The 20,520-nt window shown below is 37.2% G+C and overlaps 2 protein-coding genes across 8 annotated transcripts in view; both read right to left on the reverse strand.

The window, feature by feature from the left end:
* Rim (Rab3 interacting molecule) overlaps nucleotides 1-1,339 on the reverse strand; it is a 500,966-nt gene extending 499,627 nt beyond the window's left edge. For all 6 annotated transcript variants that reach the window (XM_083129798.1, XM_083129801.1, XM_083129799.1 and 3 more), the window contains exon 1: nucleotides 959-1,339. In XM_083129798.1, coding sequence (XP_082985924.1) covers nucleotides 959-1,110 — 152 coding nt within the window. In that variant the 5' untranslated portion in view covers nucleotides 1,111-1,339. The remainder of the gene's footprint in view (nucleotides 1-958) is intronic.
* Nucleotides 1-20,520, reverse strand: part of botv (exostosin like glycosyltransferase 3) — a 607,246-nt gene that overhangs the window by 448,017 nt on the left and 138,709 nt on the right. Inside the window, exon 15 of one of the 2 annotated variants that reach the window (XR_014442305.1) lies at nucleotides 10,194-15,745. The gene's annotated coding sequence lies outside the window, so the exon portion shown is untranslated. Of the gene's footprint in view, nucleotides 1-9,542; nucleotides 15,746-20,520 lie in introns of those variants that run through there. The other variant, XM_083129802.1, reaches the window with a different exon arrangement.

Below are 20,520 nucleotides of genomic sequence, written 5' to 3' on the forward strand. Positions count from 1 at the left end.
ATGTGGCGAAATCTGAAGGTAGGTGGGCGTGCCCGCCCCAGCTACTTTGGTGCTTCGAACGCCACTATTTGGGTATTGCATGTTCTTAAGGGTTGTAACCTTGGGAGTAGCAATACACTCCTTAAGGTTAACTATGTGCATGCCCTTTGTCAAGATTTAAAAATAAAGAAATATATATAATCTGGCACATGCTACAATGAAATTCAGTAACGAAGTATGTAGGCATGCATGCAAATGTTAGTAGCGACACGTAGAATTAAAAATCGGCTTCCTAATTCCATTGAACACCCAGCCTAGGTTTAAAACAATACTATTAGCGTAGGAAAAGAATATACCCAGCAACAAGACGAGATGTCCCACAACAAATCAGGATTAAAATGAGAAGTGTTTGTAGAATGAATACCGTATTCATTTTAAGATTGATAATCAATATAAAAAGTAAAAAAAAATAATGCATTTAGCTTATCATTTTCAGCAATTATACATGCACCAATAAGGAAAAATTGATAGGATATAAAGTTCAGAACTCATTTATCTTAGTTTTTGTTCTGATTGCTTCAAGCAAGACTGTTCTTGGAAACTGCATAAGGTCAACAGGATTTGTATAACTGCCTTTTTATTTCTTCATAATAATACTTGGTAATAACTTGGGTAGTTGCTTAGTAGAATAGGCATGAATCTATTTTCATCAAAAGGGGGTGGGGTGTCATTTCTACCGCAAGCCTTAAACTATCTAGGATAGTTCTACTTGGAAGGAGTCACTGCAGTAGGTAAAAACCACACTTGCACATTTTGAATAAGTAAGATTCGTGGTGCTTCACCAAGGATTACGACTAGATAATCGACCATAGTAAAGGCCATACAAATACTGTATCCCAACCAACAGAAATTTGCCACCTGTCTATCCTAGATGAATAGTCACAGTGCAAGAGAACGGCCATTGCAGATCGACACCTACCTCATTATCTCGTGTTCTCGTTCTTCTTCCTGCTTTTGCCGCATCATCACAGACTCGATAATTCTTCGTTCTTCTTCAGTCAGATGGGACAGGTCCGGCAAAGGCGGCATATCCGCTTGTCCCCCTCCTACATTGAACCTTGGGTCGGCCATTTTCTTTAACGCAGCGCACAGGTACGGAGTCTTCTATCGTAGCACCGTGCGTCCTTTCGGGCGAAACCCAACATCGGGGGGACTTAACATCGCATCGGTTTCGTTGTCTATGGCATCTTGGCTATGTTGGCGATTCCCGGCTCTCCGAAGCGAACGAAAATTCGGGGTATTTACACACCTTCGCCATGGTTCGCTATACGTTTTCTAGACCCCCTGCACTATAACCCTGGAAATCGTCAGCGAGCGGGGGTAGAGTGCGGGAAGGGTGAGGGAAAACCAGAGTTTCGACCAAATCACTTATTTCAGACTCGCGCGGAGCGATCTCGCTTCCGCCTTCGAAAAGTAGTTCTCTACCCTCCCTACAGCACCTACATTACTCATTCATGCAGGGTTAATAAATAATAGGATGCGTTAAATCTGCACCAATGGCGTGGAGAATAGCAATGACGTCATTGTGTCAGAAGGTATTGATCCGCTGGCGGCGCTACGATCGGTGAATGAAGAAGCTAGGATGAAGGAAGGCAGGTAGGGGAAGTGAAGAGGGAGGGTAAAAAAGGGTGTAACAGCGCGCGGATGCTTTGCACAGGTGTCCAGCACACGATAGGTTTTGTTATATCAGTGTGGGTGTGCTGGTTTTATCCGGGATGTCATATGCAGAGAGTGCATCACGCAAGCAGTTTGCCCATCGCAAAATGTGTGCATCGGAGAGTGTGACGTGTGTGTTTTGCAGTGTCAGATGCGGGATGCGGGTAGGCCTTTTGGAGGTGTTTGGTTACGAACACTTTGGTCCGTTTCTTCATACTTTCTGAGAAGAGGGAAGTGTGGGGACATGTTATTCAACTCTAGTCACTTGCATCGGCTAAAACATGTACATCCTATAATGGTACGCAATCCGTAACGTTCTTGGATATTAGAATACCATGCGATAACCCTTCGAGTCGATTTTGAAAGTAGTCCCACACCAAGGCATTAGTTACGCCATGGTTACAATGGGCGGGTCTTTAAAAGGTAGCACATGGTTTTCCCTTGTGGAGGAATAGATTGTTAACCGTTCAGAAAACTACCTTTATTGTCAACAGGAATTAGCCTTAGTGGTGAAGCTACGTTGTGCGATTGGTATGGTAACAACGCACAGGCACATCGAGCGTTATACTTATAAAATTATATTAAGTTATTTCAATGAATGGGGATGCCGATGGGCGTTTACGAAATGAGGGGGCGTTTAGTCCCATTTTCCCCACATTTTACGTTCCTGCACAGTGGCGTACAATGGGATTTCGTAAATGGGGATTTTCAGTGTATTTTTAGGGAAGTTGCAACAAAGGGGGGTTATGAGCTCATAATTCTTCTGATACGCCAATGCTCCTCCAGATCTGTTCAACCTTACGTATGTAGTAATATATACAGTATTTATTTGAAACCCTTTCAGAGGGTAGATATCCCAGTAACTTGTTCGGAATCTTTTCTTCCTTTCTATTTTTGTTATTTTATGTCCTGTTCCTGGGTCAATCCTGACAATAAGGATGGATGATGAATTTATGAAATAGGCAATGATACAAATACGATAACATATCCAGGGTTTGAACCTATAGATTTTTATAGTTCATTACACTGATCACTCCACCGCAGAGGTGATACCTTCTTTGGGATCATCCTTTGCTATTATGTGCACTACCCCCTCCCCGCCAAACCTATAAAATAACGATGAAAGAGGGAATTTCTAATCATTCCCAACAAAGTGAGTTGAATTTCCGTGAAGTACCTGAATGTTTCATTCACCTCAAGTAATAGATGTAACTAAGAAGCTGCAATAGGTAAGACCAGTTAGCCAATTATACAGACAATGAATGACCTTTCAGTGTGGGTGGATGACTTTTTTTTTTAAGCTGTTACTTCTATATTCTTAGTTTTAGATCTGCAGGGGGCAATTGTGTAATTTTACGTCAGAGGGGGGAGGGATAATTCTGAAGGCTTCTCTCAATCTCCAATGGTTCTTCGCCATACCCATTTTTTTTATTTTTTCTTAAATCACTATTTCAAAGATCTGTGCTGAAATTATATATTTTCAAGAATTAGTTCTGCTACAGTGCCTTCAATCATGTAGTGTGGAAAATGGACGGTTTGGCCTCTCTGGCAGGTTCCACTCAGAAAGGATACCGCTAGAGGCGCTGGTGTTGATCCCGGTGCTTGGTATTCATCTGCTTATAATGGAAGTAAATGGAGTTTTCGATGCAACGTCTGATTGTTTTACATGAAGCATTTCTATGAATGTGATAATTGCTATGATATTTGGTACAGTGGTCGCGAAGACATTAACGAACATTCGACAGTCGACCACGTCCTGTTATAGTCATACTTTCGTTAATAATACGGGAGAAAAAATACGCGTGGAATGTTCTTGGCAACTAAATTTTTGTGTATGAATTAGGTTCATTATTATTATCATTTCTTTTAAAGATATACACACTGAAGCATTTGTATTTTTGATATTTACTGTCTCTTTTCTTCCGCTTTAAACTAATCACGGCGGTGATGATAATGATAATTGCATGAAATGACAAGGGGAACCCCACAAAACTTTCTTAGTGCCAGGAAACTTTCAAACCTATGGAACAAGCGACACGGGATGTTCACACTAGTGACACACACTTCCAGACTGTAAAATAGCATTCATTGCACATGAGGGTCCAAACAGCAAACGATAGTTCATATGGCGTATTCGCGTGCTACCTGTTACTTCAGTCGAAAAGCTCCTTAAAAGTAGGGTGCTCAGACTGAAGCGATGTGCTACAGGGGGAGTTCCCAACTAAGTGACATGGTGCCTTCAGTCTATTAGCAAGCGTTCGCTGCTAATTGTGCTAACAACAGATAGGCGACACGATAAACCGTACATTACAACAACAGATCTAGGCATCACGATAAACCACACGAGTCGCTTTGTCACTTGTGCGTCGCTCAAACTGGGCCATTTCCTCAATAGCTTGCAACATGTTGCCGTGGTTTGTTATTCACACCTGCATGATGCAATGAGCACCTTGCTTTAGGGAGATTGCGCACCAAAGCGGCACACGACACTTATCGCTTGAGGATTTCACCAACCGAATGCTGGCCTGTGCTTCCCATCATGCTGCTACGATGTGAAATGTTGCTCTTGATTGGCTCGTTTCCAAGCAACATGTGTAGCTTCGGTATGAAAGTTGCCTTGAACTGAAGGACCCATGTCACTTTGGTGTGAAATCCTCGTATCGTTTGTCGCATGTCGCTTTGGTCTAAAATCTCCTTGAGGAAACGGTGCAGTCAGAGCTTGTGTCCCTATGGTTCGAAAGGGTGCATTGATTACGGACTGCTCGCTTCCAAGCGACACTTGTGGTTTGTCGCCTCGGTATGAAATATCTCTCAGGATACTATTTATATTCTAATAACATAGAAAAATAAAACTCTAGTACACAATCCAACACCTGATGTCCGGAATCACTTTGCGATGTTTCTTCTTGTGTTACGCATGCTATTTATTTATTAATTTTATTTTACTTTTCTTTCCAAATTAATGCCGTTTTGTGAATCACTCCACAAATATAACTTTTCCATCAATTCACGTACCGCATTTCAAGACAAACAAATCTACACAATATATTCCAAAAACTAACTAAGCCACATTACTTTCATAAGAAAATTAGCATTCATACTGATCGCACTGCCATCTATGTTTGTCATCCGTCTGGGGAACTAGTTTCTTGGGTCGTTTTCCACACTACGTTATTCAAGGCGTAGTAGTTCTGCTTAAGGTTACTCTCATGGACATAGCAAAAAATCAGTTGATCCCTCCCCAACCAGTGGCAGGTCCAGAAGATACAGTTGGGAGGAATTTCAGTTGAGTACCTCACCGAGAATACATTGTAAGCTACACTTGCACTGTTTCGTACAAACAACATATAGTACTGTAAACAGAAACAAACTACATTCTAGAGATAAGCTTCTTATTTTTTTGGTGCAAAACTGTAGTTCCAGGGATGGAATAGATTTTTATTATTGAATGTTGTTAACACAATTCCTCCCATTGTCACGATAAACTGAACTATCAGATATGAGGAGTAAAATGAATAAACAAAAAAAAAACATTCTCTTCAGGAGGTTCAGGTTCGTACCCATTTGAGGCATCTTGCAGAGTGGTTCAGATCCAAATTTAATCTGTAGGTCCAGTTTCGATTGGCCTATCTTGAGCAAAAAGTGCGGGCTTAAGCAAACATAACACATATACTCGAGCTTGTTAAACTTGGTCATAGCAGACAGAATATTGTCTTCAAAAATATTAGGCATAATAATATTTCCAAAAACCTGACAGTTGGGAGGGGCGATTGCACCTGTCGCCCTCCTGGTGGAGGGCGACAGGTGCACCTGCCCACCACCAGAAAAAAACATGTTTTTTATTTCAAGTTAAATAAGAAAAGTTCTAATTTTTATACTCAATAACATATATGAAGTTCAATTATTTATTTTTATTTATTTATTAACTTAAAGTTTCAGATACAGTACTGAAAGACCATTTTATACTGAAACTGTAGCAACAAGAACAAAATGAAAATAACAACAACAAAACAATGCAATACAAGATGGCAGACGAAAAAAACTAAATTGTTACATGTACATGCTTAGTGATTGTCGGAAACTGTGTTCTGACAAGAAAATATTCAACACTTACAGGCAGGTTATTATATAAGTGGGGAAGCCTATAGTAAATAGACTGTTGTAGGAGAGAGAGCTTTGTAGCGGGAATGTGAAAGAGCTTTACGTTGCGGGTTGGCTGTGCGGGCATACCGTAGATGAAATTGGTTGACAAGGAATTCAGTTTTAATTTTGCCATTAATGATTTTATGATTGATTTGGTGTTATAAGTCCACTTTATGCACAGTAAGGCTAATCGGGACTGACCTACAGTTTAAAGTGGGATCCAAACCACTATGCACCTCCACCGGGTATTGAACCCGGGACCTATTGATTACAAGGCGACAACGCTACCACTACGCCATCGGGGAGGCCCTAATGATTTTATGCAAATATTTCATATCTGCTAGTTCATGACGAGTGTGTGGTGACTGGATGTTCAAAATAGACATAATCTGTTTTATGGAGGTGTCTGAGAGAAGGTATTCTATGGCGAGGAAAAAAACCTGGAAAGATTAGTTTTAGAAGCCATAGTCCAGATGGGAGAGCAGCATTCAAGAATGGGGGGAGATAAAGGATTTGAAAAATATGCTACTGGCTGATTGGTTTTGGATTTCAGTGAACCTATACAGAATACCAAGGAGACACATGGCTCGTTTAGTAGTATGTGTAATGTGGTCATTGAAGTTTAGCTTTTCGACGATGATAACACCAAGATCTTTTTGAGAGGAAACCTTTTTGATAGGACTGTTTTCGAGAGTATAAAAAGAGACCACTTTGTTCCTTTTTAAGGAACTGGTGAGGCAGGAGCATTTCTGAGGATTCAATTCCACTGGTGACACCACAAAAGTAGTTCTGTAACAGCTTGTTGTAGGATTAGTGAATCGCGTACAGATGAAATTTCTTTGAAGAGTTTACAGTCATCGGCAAAGAGAAGTACATTTATGGGAAGATAAGACAGTCTGTCGGGCAGATCATCCATGTAATGAAGGAAATAAATGTAGGCCTAAGACACTTCCCTGGGGGACACCAGACATGAAGGGTAGAAAGCTGGAAGAGGAACCAGCGAGGATAACACGCTGCTCTCGTGCATGCAGATAGTCTTTTAGCAAAGATAGAAGTTTGCCATGGATGTGAAATCTGGAAGGAGATTATGGTTGATTTTATTTAAGGCTTTTGAAATGTCCAAATATATAACGTCAAGCTGGGAATTGTTTGAGATAGACTGAGTAGCATGAGAAAGTAATACTGGTAGATTGGTCAAACAAGAGCTGTCTGAAAGAAAACCATCCTGAGCAATATTTATAAGGGGAGATGTGAAATTCAGCAACCTGTCTTTGATTATTTTCTCACAGGTGATAGAGAGAGGTGACAAAATAGAGATAGGTTGATAAGATTTTACCTAATTGGCACACTTGAACAGTTCAGAAAACACACCTGGATAAAAGCACTTGTTTAGTAAGACACACAGATGGTGAGCCAGGGAGTCAGCAGTTTTGAGAATAACCAAACTAAAAATACATTATATTCAAAAAATGGTTTTAAAATATAGGAACGTTTTCATATTCTCCCACCTAAGGCAAAGAATAAATGGTTCCATTAGCTTACAAAGTTTCAAAAATTAAATATTTTATGTGAGAGGTCTCGCAAAGCAAATTTTAAAACTGAAATTTCTACATAAAATCAAAAGTTTTCTTGAACAATGTGCACACGAATTAATGAGAATGTAACTATAGAGTACTGGATAATCATTCATCTAGTGGATTGAGTAGAAGTACCTACACAAGGATATTTTAATAATAAATTGGGAATTATAGTTTAATATTATTACTTTGTAGTAGTACTTATTATTACTATGCACAAGCTGTTGTCGTGAAGACAACAACAAGTTGTTGTCTTTCCTTCGAGGAAGACTTTCCACCTGGTTTCGGTAATTGTCTGCTCGTAGTCGCTTTCACTCCTCCTGCAAAATGGCAAACAGAGTATGGCTGGTGGTGTTTGGGTGGTTTAGCCTGGATCGCAATGATTGCTCTAAATCAATCCAGAAATGTTCAAAGGGGTTGAGATCAGAGCTCTGGAGGTAGCCAGTTGAGTTCAGTCACTCCCATGTTGTCAAACCACTTGGTTATGGCCCTTGCATTAAGGACGGGAAATAAAAAGGGCCACTTCCTAAGTGTTGCCACTAGTTGGGGAGAACGGAGTTGTTTAATATTGCATGATAGGCATCAGCATTCAGGGGTTCCAGACATCAAAACAGGGGGCCAAAATCATATAAAAAACAGCCCATACCATGATTCCACCCACCGCTGGTGACGATATACTTCAGTAAGAACTGCTCCCTGGGCATTCATCATGTCCCCAGATGTCCATCATATCACTACAACATGTAGCATGACTTGTCACCACAGGATGTTTTCCTTTTGTTCTAGGAACATACGGCGATGTTCTTTGCATCACTTTAATCGACATTCCACGTTCCAGGTAGTAATCATTAGGTTATGTGCTACAGCTCTCGTATGGAATCCCAGTGCCACCACCTCTCACCAGATGGTATGAGTACTGGCATCACTTTCCAATGTCGTTGAAATGTCTGTGGCCACAGTGTCCAATGAAGCCTACCGGTTTGACTTCACATGTTGGAGCACTCGCCGATCCCTATTGGTAAATTTTTCTAGTTTCTCAGGTCGCAGTTGTGATTTTATCACACTCTCAGATTTCCATTTCACCATTACATCACTGACTGTTACTCGTGGTTTCTAGAAACTGGAGGAAATCTCATGGATGGAATGCCCGAATTGCTGGCTGCCAAAAATCATACTCTGTTCAACCTCATTCTTCCTCACTGCATCCTTCGCTGTACATGTCTACATCAGACACACGCCCTTTAAACACACACACACACACGCACACAGAGGTACATACTGCTCAAGACTAGATGATACCTTGACTGAATGGTGTCATGTACATACACATCAAATTATCCGATATCTGTTTTAGATGCAACGGGTAATTCAGATATCCGGATAGTACAGATTTGACGAAGGATTTGCAGAAAATCTGTAGTGAAATACGAACATGACAAATAAAATAAAATGCGGATAGCCCACAATGATAAAACTGTCTGGATAATGCACACAACAGATACCCAACATTTCAAATAATCCAAATATAGAATATCAGATAATCCGTATATTTGATACGACAATACATGTACAGTCACGGACACTGTAACGACTCCATTGAAAAAGATTGACATCAGTGTTCTCAAATGTGATGGTTCTGGGGAATTTTCTTTGAAACACTCCACTTTAATATACTTTTTAATGTGCCCAATTGCTTATTTTGCTTGAGGCATTATATGAAAAATGATTCTTAACATGAAATCGAAGGGCTCATCCTGAAACGTTTAAGCTACAACACATATTTAAAAAAGAATCAATACTTCAAGCTATGCTAGAGAACAATGTATTTTCTGTAGTAAAGTACAAAGCATACTGTTTACATTATGTCAGTAACTCATGTTTTTTGTTATTATCATATAATAATATACAACATGCACAAGAACATATTTCAGATAACAATTTGCATTATTAACAAAATATTAATTTACACATTATACAGAACAAAATCAAATTGTACTTCCTCAATATTTATTTTTTATTCTGATTTTGATTCAGGTTTTGTTTCAGAAAACAAATATATATATATATATATATATATATATATATATATATATATATATATATATATATATATATATATATATATATATATATTACAATATACATTATGCAGTAGCATGGGGATATCAGTGGAATTGTGACCATTCTCAAATATACAAATAATAACACAATGTTCACTTGTATATAGAAATACTCTTTTTAATACACAACTGTTATGAATTATGTACACATGTAAGTGTGTACGTTATTCTTGCAAACACATAAGGAATACATAAAAAAAATGGAAAAACTGACATGGTGGAAACCTGATTTTAAATTTTCAATATTTTAAAGGATTTTATTTATTTGACTTTATTAACCCCTTCCCTGTGGCAACATAGAAAGGAAGTGCTTCCAAAATGAAATCATCTCTATATAGATGCAACCACAAAATCATTTCATCATAAATAACGTAAAAAAATAACTATAAATAGACTTACCGCAAAATGAAGCTAGAAAAGCAATCTACATATAGACTCTGCCGCAAATTATAAAACACAGGAAAATATTCATTACAAAAAAATATGTTTTTCAGGAATTGACAAAGTGACTTGCTGCAATACAACACCATTAATTTTGAAATATTGTCTATATATAGATGCTCCGGTCTATAGACCCACCACAGTTAATGGGTAAATAGGCTACTGAAGAACATATAATCGAAGTTCCACTGTAATATTTTCTAGGAATGGGGTTAACGGTTAACTGGGTAGGATGTATATATTTATTCATGACATCTTTGCAGCAAAAAGTAAATTTGTGGCTCAGGTATTAATGAATTCATCATAATGGTGTATGTCAGTGGTTCTTAATCTGTGCTTTACAGATCCCCAGGGGAGATACAAAGAGACATTCTATGAAAATGGGACTTAATTTTTAAATAAGCCTTAACCTTCAAATGCCATGATTTTAGGATTCTCATCATTTCTCCAGAACAGCATTTGATACTTCATTTCTCTTTTCTTTATTATTTACATACATATGATGTCGTCGCCTTGTAATCAAGGGGTCCCGGGTTCGAGGTACAGAGTGGTTTGGATTCCACTTTAAACTGTAGGTCGAGTCCCGATTAGCCTTACGTGCATACAGTGGACTTAAAACACCAAATCAATCAACATACATATGGAAACATGACATACATGAATCTCAATGCAATATGAGCATTGTAGGTTTGTCGAAAGCTGCTCTTTTTTTTTAATGAAATAGATATAAATTTGAAATACACACATACATAAAAAATATCACCAAATGAGAACTAAAGGATCGATGTTCGATTTATTCTGGGTGAAATGGCAAGGACTTTCACAGGAAGTAAAATTTTGACATCCCACCTTCATAAAAATACAATTATACTTGGCTGGATCATAATGACTTGCCAATAGAATATTCACAGATAAAATTTCAATTTTTTTTCATTTTTCATCTTCTAACTATGCTTGTTGGGAGTGACAACGAAAATATTTAACTTTCAAGAAGTGTGTGGTCTTCCCCCACCCCCCTACACAAAAACCCTTGATTTTTCTACAGTGCCTTTCACAGGTGAGGTTGTGTCAGTGCTTCATTATCCAGATAGCTGGTGTCCAGCACGTGTTTGTGAAGTGTTAAAGTTTTAACAAGTGTTTTAGATTGTTTTGTTTTGATTTACGTATTCCTGGTGCTTTTCTGCAGTCTAATAATGCCACACTATCTGTATAATTTAAAACAACGAATTTTTATGTCTACAAGTCTTACGTCATTATGAATTATTGTAGGGAGTCACAAGGCATTTTGCAGCAGAATTCCCAGATGTTCCTGTTTCACACAGAGACAGTATTCGGTTACTTGTGAACAAATTAAGGAAACAGGGTCTGTCCTTGATAAGAAGCAAAGGGTAAAATTTTGTTATGTGCATTTGTGTATGCATCTATAGACATTTGGAAATAATGGTGTTCCCAACATCAATTACTGCCCCAGTACCAAGGTCCCTGATATGTTTTGACTGAAAATCTATAAAGTTCTTTCTGAAATTAGTGACTGGTAATTCTTGTGATCATTTTCATCATATTTTTCCATGAATATATCAGCAAAGAAATGTGTGTGTTACAAGAAGAAGTGAAAGGACAAGACAGTGCACGGAATGTAAAGTTAATCTCCATCTGCCACATACAATCTTTATTTTGAAATATCATGTACTGTAACAATAAACATTTTTTTTTCAATAAATACGAAATTTGATGTCAACATAAACAATATTATTATTTCTATTTTGTGAGGCACTGTCTATTGGAGGACATTTAAATTAATGTCACACATATAATTTCACTTCAGTCACAGCAATCTATGTTAATTATTATGAGGGCATTGAACGGACATAACTTCAATCTGAAGGAGTGTTTTCCGAGAATGCATTATATGCCTTGTTTCTTTCCCTCTCCAGAAAAGTTCCCTTGCTTGCCTCTACCTGATAAAAATCCTGCCAACACTCATGGTATGTCCTACTAGGAAACAAACCTGGGACTTGTTGAAAGCATGCTGATAGACAAAGAGGGAAGTGAAGGTATGAAGATAATCACACAAGGTGTAACTTGTATGTATGTAAAAATTCCAGTCCCATTAGGTATACTGGGAATGACATAGGAGGATTCATTGATTTTCTGCCACTTTTCGCTAATTGCGAAGCTGGGAATGAGTGATGATAGGATGAAGGAATACCCATACCCAGGATGGGATGTAGTGTGATGTGCTAACCACTCTGCCACAGAGTCCGGCAAAATGGAAGAGTTAAGATACTTAAACTAGAGTAATGTCAATCCTACTTCAAACAATATATATACACAATGCTACTGATTCCTGCTGATAATAATACTTAACACTGATCAATTAATAGAGGCACATATTTTTGGTAAATAAAAAAGCAAAATTTCAGTAAAAAAGCAAAATTTCGGTACAAAAACAGAGTCAATTTTGGGTTCAAAAGTGGCAAATGAAATAAAATTTTGCTGTTATAGCGGTGAAAAAGTGGTATATACAACGACATTTTGGTTTTAAAAATGTGAATATAATCCCAAATTTGATTTAAAAACTGCACCTACTACACAAAATAAACTTATGTCATTAGCAGAATATTAAGTTTATTCCTGTATAAAGGGGTCGATTCTTGCTTCTCAAATATTTACATCATAATTAATAATTTTTACGTGAATTACATAACTCACAGAATAATTCAGACTTCAGAAAGTGTCGCATCATTTTGTGACAAAACAGGGTAGCAAAATGCACGTCAAACCTTTCAGAAACATGAAAAATTAACATTACAATGCACTATTTCACATTTTGTGTTTCGTCAAAAACGAAATATGCATGCCTCTATCAATTAAAATTACTAAGAATAATTATAACCAGAGCTTTTTGGATGGAAATAAATGTCCCAATATTCTTCAAGTTACGTAGTTTGTTATTGTGTTCATTATAAGAACTACTCAAACTACATCCATGCATTTCTGTTGTTAAAATAAAATGTTATTAGCTTTATTCCCACATGTAAAAAGGTGCCAGTAATGTGTACTGCCAGAGAAAAAAAAGAACGGGTTATAACTATTTTATGTACTAGGCAAAAATTGCATGGAAAATATCATTTACCTTACTTTTACTTTTTGGGACATCTTTACGTTTTCACATTGTGAACATGTTTGAAAATAACTTTAAAATAAAATGGAACTTCTATTTTACATTTTCCCAGTTATGTTTTACTTTAATGGCCCCAATAAAACAAAATGTTATAAAATTTTCCTGATTTGTAAGTTCTTTTAGCCACAGACTCTATTTTAGAATGTGTCACAAAATGAATTATGGATGCATCTAGTAGTATAACATTGAGTATCCTAATAAAAATGAGTAATTTCAAAGGTTGTTGGCACAGTGCATACAGATTAAGCATAATTTCTTCAACAAATGCAGTCATCATAACACTAACATCTTATATGTACATCTTACTTGCATTGTATAACATATCTGTTTTACAACTACAGTTCTATAACAGGGCTTGAAACATGCCTTTTGTATTTAGGAGTCATTTGGAAATTATTGCATAATATTTGTGAGCCAAAACTGACAAATCAGTTGCTAAAATGCAACTGAATAGTAAAAAACCAGATAGCGCAACTAGTGTACACAGGAAACACATTTCTACTATTTTTAGGACTACACACTAATGAATAAATTAATATTCCACTATTTTCGCAAGGAAACATATCTTCTATGGTTAAACCTTTTGCTCAGAATGAGTGGAAAAGCTGCCGGTATGATACAGTTGAATGTTGAACAGCATAAGAAAAAAAAATTAATTCATGCTGCAAAGCAAGAGGTACTGGATTGAAATCGAGGGTCTTTATGATCTTTCTTTTAGATTTTATCAAGCATTTGTTTATATTTACAGCCATGAAGAAGCTACTAGCAAAGAATAAAACTGACTGACCAGAAATGCAAATAAAATTACACGTTTCTCCAATAATCTAAAAATATAAAGTACTCATGCTCCTGCACATAAACAATTTGAGATAACATGTAAATTTTCAATCATACTTATATATAGATCTGTATTTCATAGTTGTCAAAACAAAAGGAGGGGAAGCTTCCTAGATTCAGTCAGGACACAAGACTGAAAATAAAAGTTGTTTTTTTGTGACTTGTGGCTACTAATTTCAAATGCTGTTCTCTAAACACACACACATTAAAAACGTATCTATTTTTCGTTATGTTTCAGGAGATCTCGCACTTCCCTCTTCAAAACTATATTTTTAACCTGAAACAAAACAAAAAAAAAAGTTTTGTGTGTGTGTGCTTATAAAATGTTATATCGGGTGTTTCATAAATACTTGAGGGGTTACAAATATTTATTGCAAGTAAAGTACAGTAAAACCTCATTAATCCGGTTAAACTCCGATAAGCTTATTCCGTGAAAAAAAAAAGCAGAATGCAAGGTTTTAAATGTGGCTAGAATTCAACAAGAGAACTCCCCCCAAAAAAGGCAGTCAACCACTGATGAAATTCTGTTTCCAGTGGACTTTGTACTGTACTGTATAGTGTATTTACATCTATGCCCTTTAAATACACCATAATAAACATGTTTTGTTGCTATAAATGGAGTTTTAATGCACTTTCTACTCTTCTTTTAGTTATTTCAGTTAATCCGATCAACTTATCCCCCCCATTAGTCCAGATTAATGAGGTTTTACTGCATTGAACTAACGTTAATGAAACCAGTCCAGAACGAATGAGGAACTAATGTTTTTTTAATACCTACGAATGTTCAATGTGTGCATCACGGGTGACACAGCACGATAGTCTAGTTTTTGCAACTCTCGCATCAACATGGGCCTGTCGATAGTGTCTATCACCGAGATGATATGCTCCCTTATCGCTGCAATATCATGCAGCATCGGTGAGACGAATACCCTGTCTTTGATAAAACCCCACAAAAAGAAGTCCCACGGTGTAAGGTCCGGTGATCTTGGGGACCAAAACATTGCACAAAACACTGCGAGTGATATGGGTGAATTAAGTGTCGCCTAGCAGCAGGGATATGAACTCTCAGCTTAACAAAACATGCATTCACAAACTGTTTGCGTTCCTCGATTGTTCTGGACTGGTTTCATTAACGAAAGTTCAATAGTTTACTTGCAATAAATTTTTGTAACCCCTCAATTATTTATGGAACACCCGGTATATAACTGAAAGTGTGTTAAATTTTTATGTGTTTTGCAATTTGCAATATATCCATGTTAAACAGTTCGAAATTAAAGAAAGTACAAAATTACCTTTCGGTAACCTCAAAGCACAATTTTTTCCCCATAGACACAATTCATTTTCCACCTGCAACACAGAACCCTCTACCTATCCAGTCATGCCACAAACATTTTAAAAACTTATTCCTTTAAAGCATATACATTTTCATTCACTGGCTCACATAACATGACATTATGTCAAAAGAATTACAACTGCACTAAGTTAAAGCATGAATAGTGCCATAATGCAGCATATACAAACAATATATCTATATCACATATGCACAGTTTCTCAAAAGAAACAAATACTTATTTTGAAATGTAAGTTTTGCATTAGATACACAGTATCTAAAAATATATATGTAGTATGATGTATGTTATACCTGAAGTACATTATTATATTCATAAAAATCTACAAAATTCTAAACTTCTACATACACAATATGTACAGCATGACACTTCATGTATTTGTCATTGTTATTTTCACATCTGAAATAAAGAAACAATTATTATTGTAATTTAAAAAATAATTTTATACAGTCCCGAGTGTAGATAAAATGTAATTACTGCACAAAATTATATTTATCCTAACCACAGATTTTACACTCCCTTGATTCAAGTAGGATGTGTAATAAAATAATAAAATAATGCAGCTATTCGTAGTCTTACCTTTGCTTAGAATTTGCATAGAGCTGTTTTAACTATTAGTTATGTGTAGAGCTTGGATTTTTATGTAATTATTAGGGTGTAGACTTTTGTCTATTTGTCTTTTTTATTCCTTTGTAGTAAAACATAGGCTTTCATCTTTAAAGTTTGTTTCATGGTGTTTCTAATTCAAAAATGCATTTTTGTAGTACCTATTTTGGTCAATCGTGAATAAAATGCCTCTTCTGCAATTTTTGCATACTGCAGATTTTTTTACCTGCCTTTGGCTATCCTATTTGAAGGTAAGCCTTTGTTTATGTTGAACTGGCTGAAATCTGGTATTTGCCACATATGAGGGTCTTTGGAAATTTCAAATGTTGCTTAATCAGGGTAAGCAAACTGGGCAACTAGTTGGTGACTCTTACTTGGAAAAAAACATGCCAACCCATCCCTTATTTTTTCCAGCCGGAAATTTGTAGGAATCAATCAGTACTCATTTGCTTTGTTGTGCATGTGAAAGGAAGTAAGGTGGTTATATGGAGGTGTTCCAAAATGCCAAAGGACAAGGGTGTCCACAGAGGAAGACAATGACATAGACCACCATATCATTATTAATGATTTAATGCATAAATATTATGTAATCCTCTCCACCTTTTCACCTTACCTGTGTAAAAATATAAGATAGGATATCAAAATTCTAAGCAACTTTTCAAAGGACACTGTTACAGATTTGCAACATGGCAGACTACCATGCTTGAACTCCTTACTGCTCCTAGTTCCTGGGTGTGGAGTGTAGTTTCGGGTATATCACTTACTCTCTGGCTCAATGAAACATGTATGGTAAATTACATACACTTAATCACTCGAAGAATGCTAAATTCAATGAAAATGATGCAATGTTCTCCACAAATGCACAAGGTAAATGACAAAACATACAACTTCTTGCACGACTGCACAAACTGGTATGGCAACACCAATACAAATGGCAGTTTGCGTAAACAGACACCATTAACAAATTACAAGAATGGGATGGATATATTTATGAAATTCTCAATAATCTTACTGATTTATTTCTATACTTTAAAAGCTGATAATAAAAATTTACTGATCACGATAATCAATTGTACTGATTCAATATAAAACTGCAGATGTTCCATGAAGGACCACAACAGTTCCTCCAACTCTTTAATTAATATATAACCAGGAGAATGTACAGGTTTTAGGTAGACATTTAGCCTAATGCAGATAGCTGGTAGAAATGTGTACCAACACCACATGGCAGCAATTAACGCGTCATTTCTTTAAAACTACACGTGATATTTCAGTTGTCCTTTTTTGTTCATTAGTATACATATACAGGTATGACATACTCGAATTACAAAACAATATATCCATTGTTAGTATTATTGATGGAAAAACTAATTTGTTTCCCTCTTGGTATTATGGGATAGATTTTTAAAAAAAGGGCTAACTCCACAACCATCCCTTTTTTATATGTATTTCACTTTTACATGCAATACTAAGACCAAAAGAACACTTCAACAATGTGCGACAATTAGGGGTCTAGTGGGGATCCAGGGACAAAGGCCCGAAGTTCAAAATTTTCTGAAATTATGCAACATTTCCACCCCTTCCCCCCACCCTTACCCCAAAGTTGTGGTACAGGCATTACATATCCTTAAAGAGTGGTCTCTTGTGTACTTTGCTCCAAACTTGGTCCATCCACTGCCCATAGGGCTAACGCTGAAAGTGAAATTCTGAAAATTGTTTCCGTAAGCTGGCAACACTGCTGTCCTTATACATTCTTATTGTTGTTTTTTTTACCCAGAAAAGTATCAATCTGTTTTCAGTGAAACTTTGCATGATTGTAGGAATGCATCACTGCTACATACTACATTTTTCATTTACTTCAGTCGATTGTGGAGGACACAGGGGCACATGTTTTGAAAAAAAAAATCAGTTTTCTTCTTTTTCTTCCTGTAACACTAATTTGGGAGTCACAATGTGTATATTTCACCTACACTAAAAGCCCTGTCATTCCAAATATAACTAAAACCAATTTCATCTCTCAACGACATTTAGTTTTCAAGCCATGATTTTGTTTTTGTACATCGCAGCAAGTTTGAAAAGTGTGCACTTTAAACATTCCTGACTGGAGAGGCTTTACGGAAACACGAGGTTCCATCCACTAAAGATTAAATGAAAAATGCAGGACCTACTCTGTCCAAGTCTCTAGCATACCGTGCCATTACTTTATCAACAGTACTACCAACAGAGCGATGCTTTCACCTCATTTTCTCCTTCTACTGTTTTACCTGTGCAGTCTCACTCAGTGATACTGAAATGGAGTGTGTGGACTTGGAATTTTTCACTTACATTTCTATGTAGTACATCTCCTGTGTGTACCAAATCATAAGGTTGCATATATTTTGTCTTAGAAGGAAAGGCCCCATTTTACAATCACAGTAATAATTTTAAAACTGCACAGTGGCAGATTTCGGAACAGTACAGACACTAAGATATCGGATATAAGGTTGTAACATGGAGGCATGTTATACCTGATGCATAGGTAACTTGCAGAATTCTAATACAGGATAAAATATTGCGTGAGTTAATCTTCCAAATCCTGCCAGGCAAGGACAGACAAAATACAGATGAAAAAATGGAAGAGAATTGCATATTTGATAACAGTCCCTTCTTTTGTACATGATGACATACTGTGGCATGTTAGTTGCACTTCTGACAGTAACAGTGAGATGGCTGGAAGAAGTTAAGAAGACTGATTGATTGATTTGGTTTAATTTACTTCACTTTTCTGCCACTTTTGGCTAATTGCGAAGATGAGGGTGAGAGATGATAGCATGAAACTAATGAAGGAACACTCACAAAGAACATGCATGCCCAAGCTAGGATTGGAACTCAGGATTCCTGCACCGTAGCGTGCTGTGCTAACCACTCTGCCATGGAGGTACCCCTGTGCATGTGCACACAGGCCATGAAGGAATATGGGGTGATGTGGAGGTATAGAGCTCCACACATTCTTGATCTCAGTTGGGATGAAGTGATTAGAATCACGACCAGCTGCCTTTACCTCCCAGGGTTGCCCCCAGGTACACATTTGCAAGGGCCGTGCAGAAACGGAAATTACTTGGAAAATTCCTGGTCCACATCATCTGTACCAGTATTCGAACCCGGGCCTTCCGTGTGGTAGCCAGATGCTCTACCAACTGAGCTACCACGGCTCTTACCTCTGCCACGGAGGCCGGCAAGAATTTAAGAAGAAAGAGTATGCAAGTCATACTATCCCTCACCACCGAAAGTCCAACAACAAAATAGACAACAAAAGAAAAACATGTGCAATGGCAACAAAATACAAAATTACAGAGTAGTAGAGAGAGATATTCCCCTTTACTTGAGACACCAATGTGAATTATGACTTTAGCAAACGGCATCGATGGTAATTGCCCTCTTTGAAACATGTACAAAAGTAATATTTTAGCTATCAAATTTTTGGTGAATTTTAGGAACTATTAGGTATTCATTGGAGGATGAAGAGGCAGTATTGTCATATACGCGTGCCACTTCAACATGTATACAAGTGGCACAGGAAGTTTAAAAGTGTGGTGTCGAATTTGACTGGGCATCTCACAATGGCCAGTCTCATGCTATAAGGCCAAGCCAACTGAGAGTGACCCAACCTTCCCCTTGAGCAAATGGTTTCGTCTAGTTACGTGATATTAGGTGGGCAGGCTGCCGTGGCCCCTGTGCTTTCATTCTGTAATTGGTAGTACTGCAGGGCACAGCCGTGGCCCCTGTGCTTTCATTCTGCAATTGGTAGTACTGCAGGGCACAACAACTCTGCAGTTGGTGCATGTTAAACATCGGTCCATCGTACAGTGGAGCCTCCAAAAGAGGAACAGCGTGGTGTGGTGAGATTTTTAACCACCGAAGTTGTGTCACAACACGAGATTTATCGCTGCATGGCTGCAATACATGGCCGATCATTGCATGCTTTTGTCCACTGTGAAACAATGTGCAACCGTTTCCATCAAAGACATGTCAGCTGCAGAGATGACGCAACTACCAAGGGAGTTTTATTGAGTCTAACATTACCAGGCTCATTTGAAAATTGGACAAGTGTCTCAATGTTGGAGTTGCATAAATTTAAATATTTTTTCTAACAGCTTCAATCTCATGCTTAAATATAAGCAACATAAACATATCTCCACATAAATTATTAATAAAATTGCTGGTTGGTTGGTTGACTTGGTGTTTTAAGTCCACTTTGTGCACAGTAAGGCTAATCGAGACTGGACCTACAGTTTAAAGTGGGATCCAAACCACTGTGTGCCCCAACGAATAAAATTGCTATAATAAAACATAAAATAAATATTAAAATAATTAGAATGAGCTAATTGAAGAGTTATAGAACCACATGCATATGTCTAATTACTGATTAATAAATTATGACTCTGCACACAAAACTACTTTTAGGTGGGTACCACAACAACTAACCCCAAAACTGAAAGCATCTCATGTGGATGTTGTGAAACAGTCATATAATGCACAATACACAGTATATAAATTAGTGATGAACATTTGGGCCACTACTTTTAATT

The sequence above is a fragment of the Lepisma saccharinum genome, chromosome 10, assembly GCF_977018435.1.
Source record: "Lepisma saccharinum chromosome 10, izLepSacc3.1, whole genome shotgun sequence".
Taxonomy (NCBI): Eukaryota; Metazoa; Arthropoda; class Insecta; order Zygentoma; family Lepismatidae; genus Lepisma; species Lepisma saccharinum.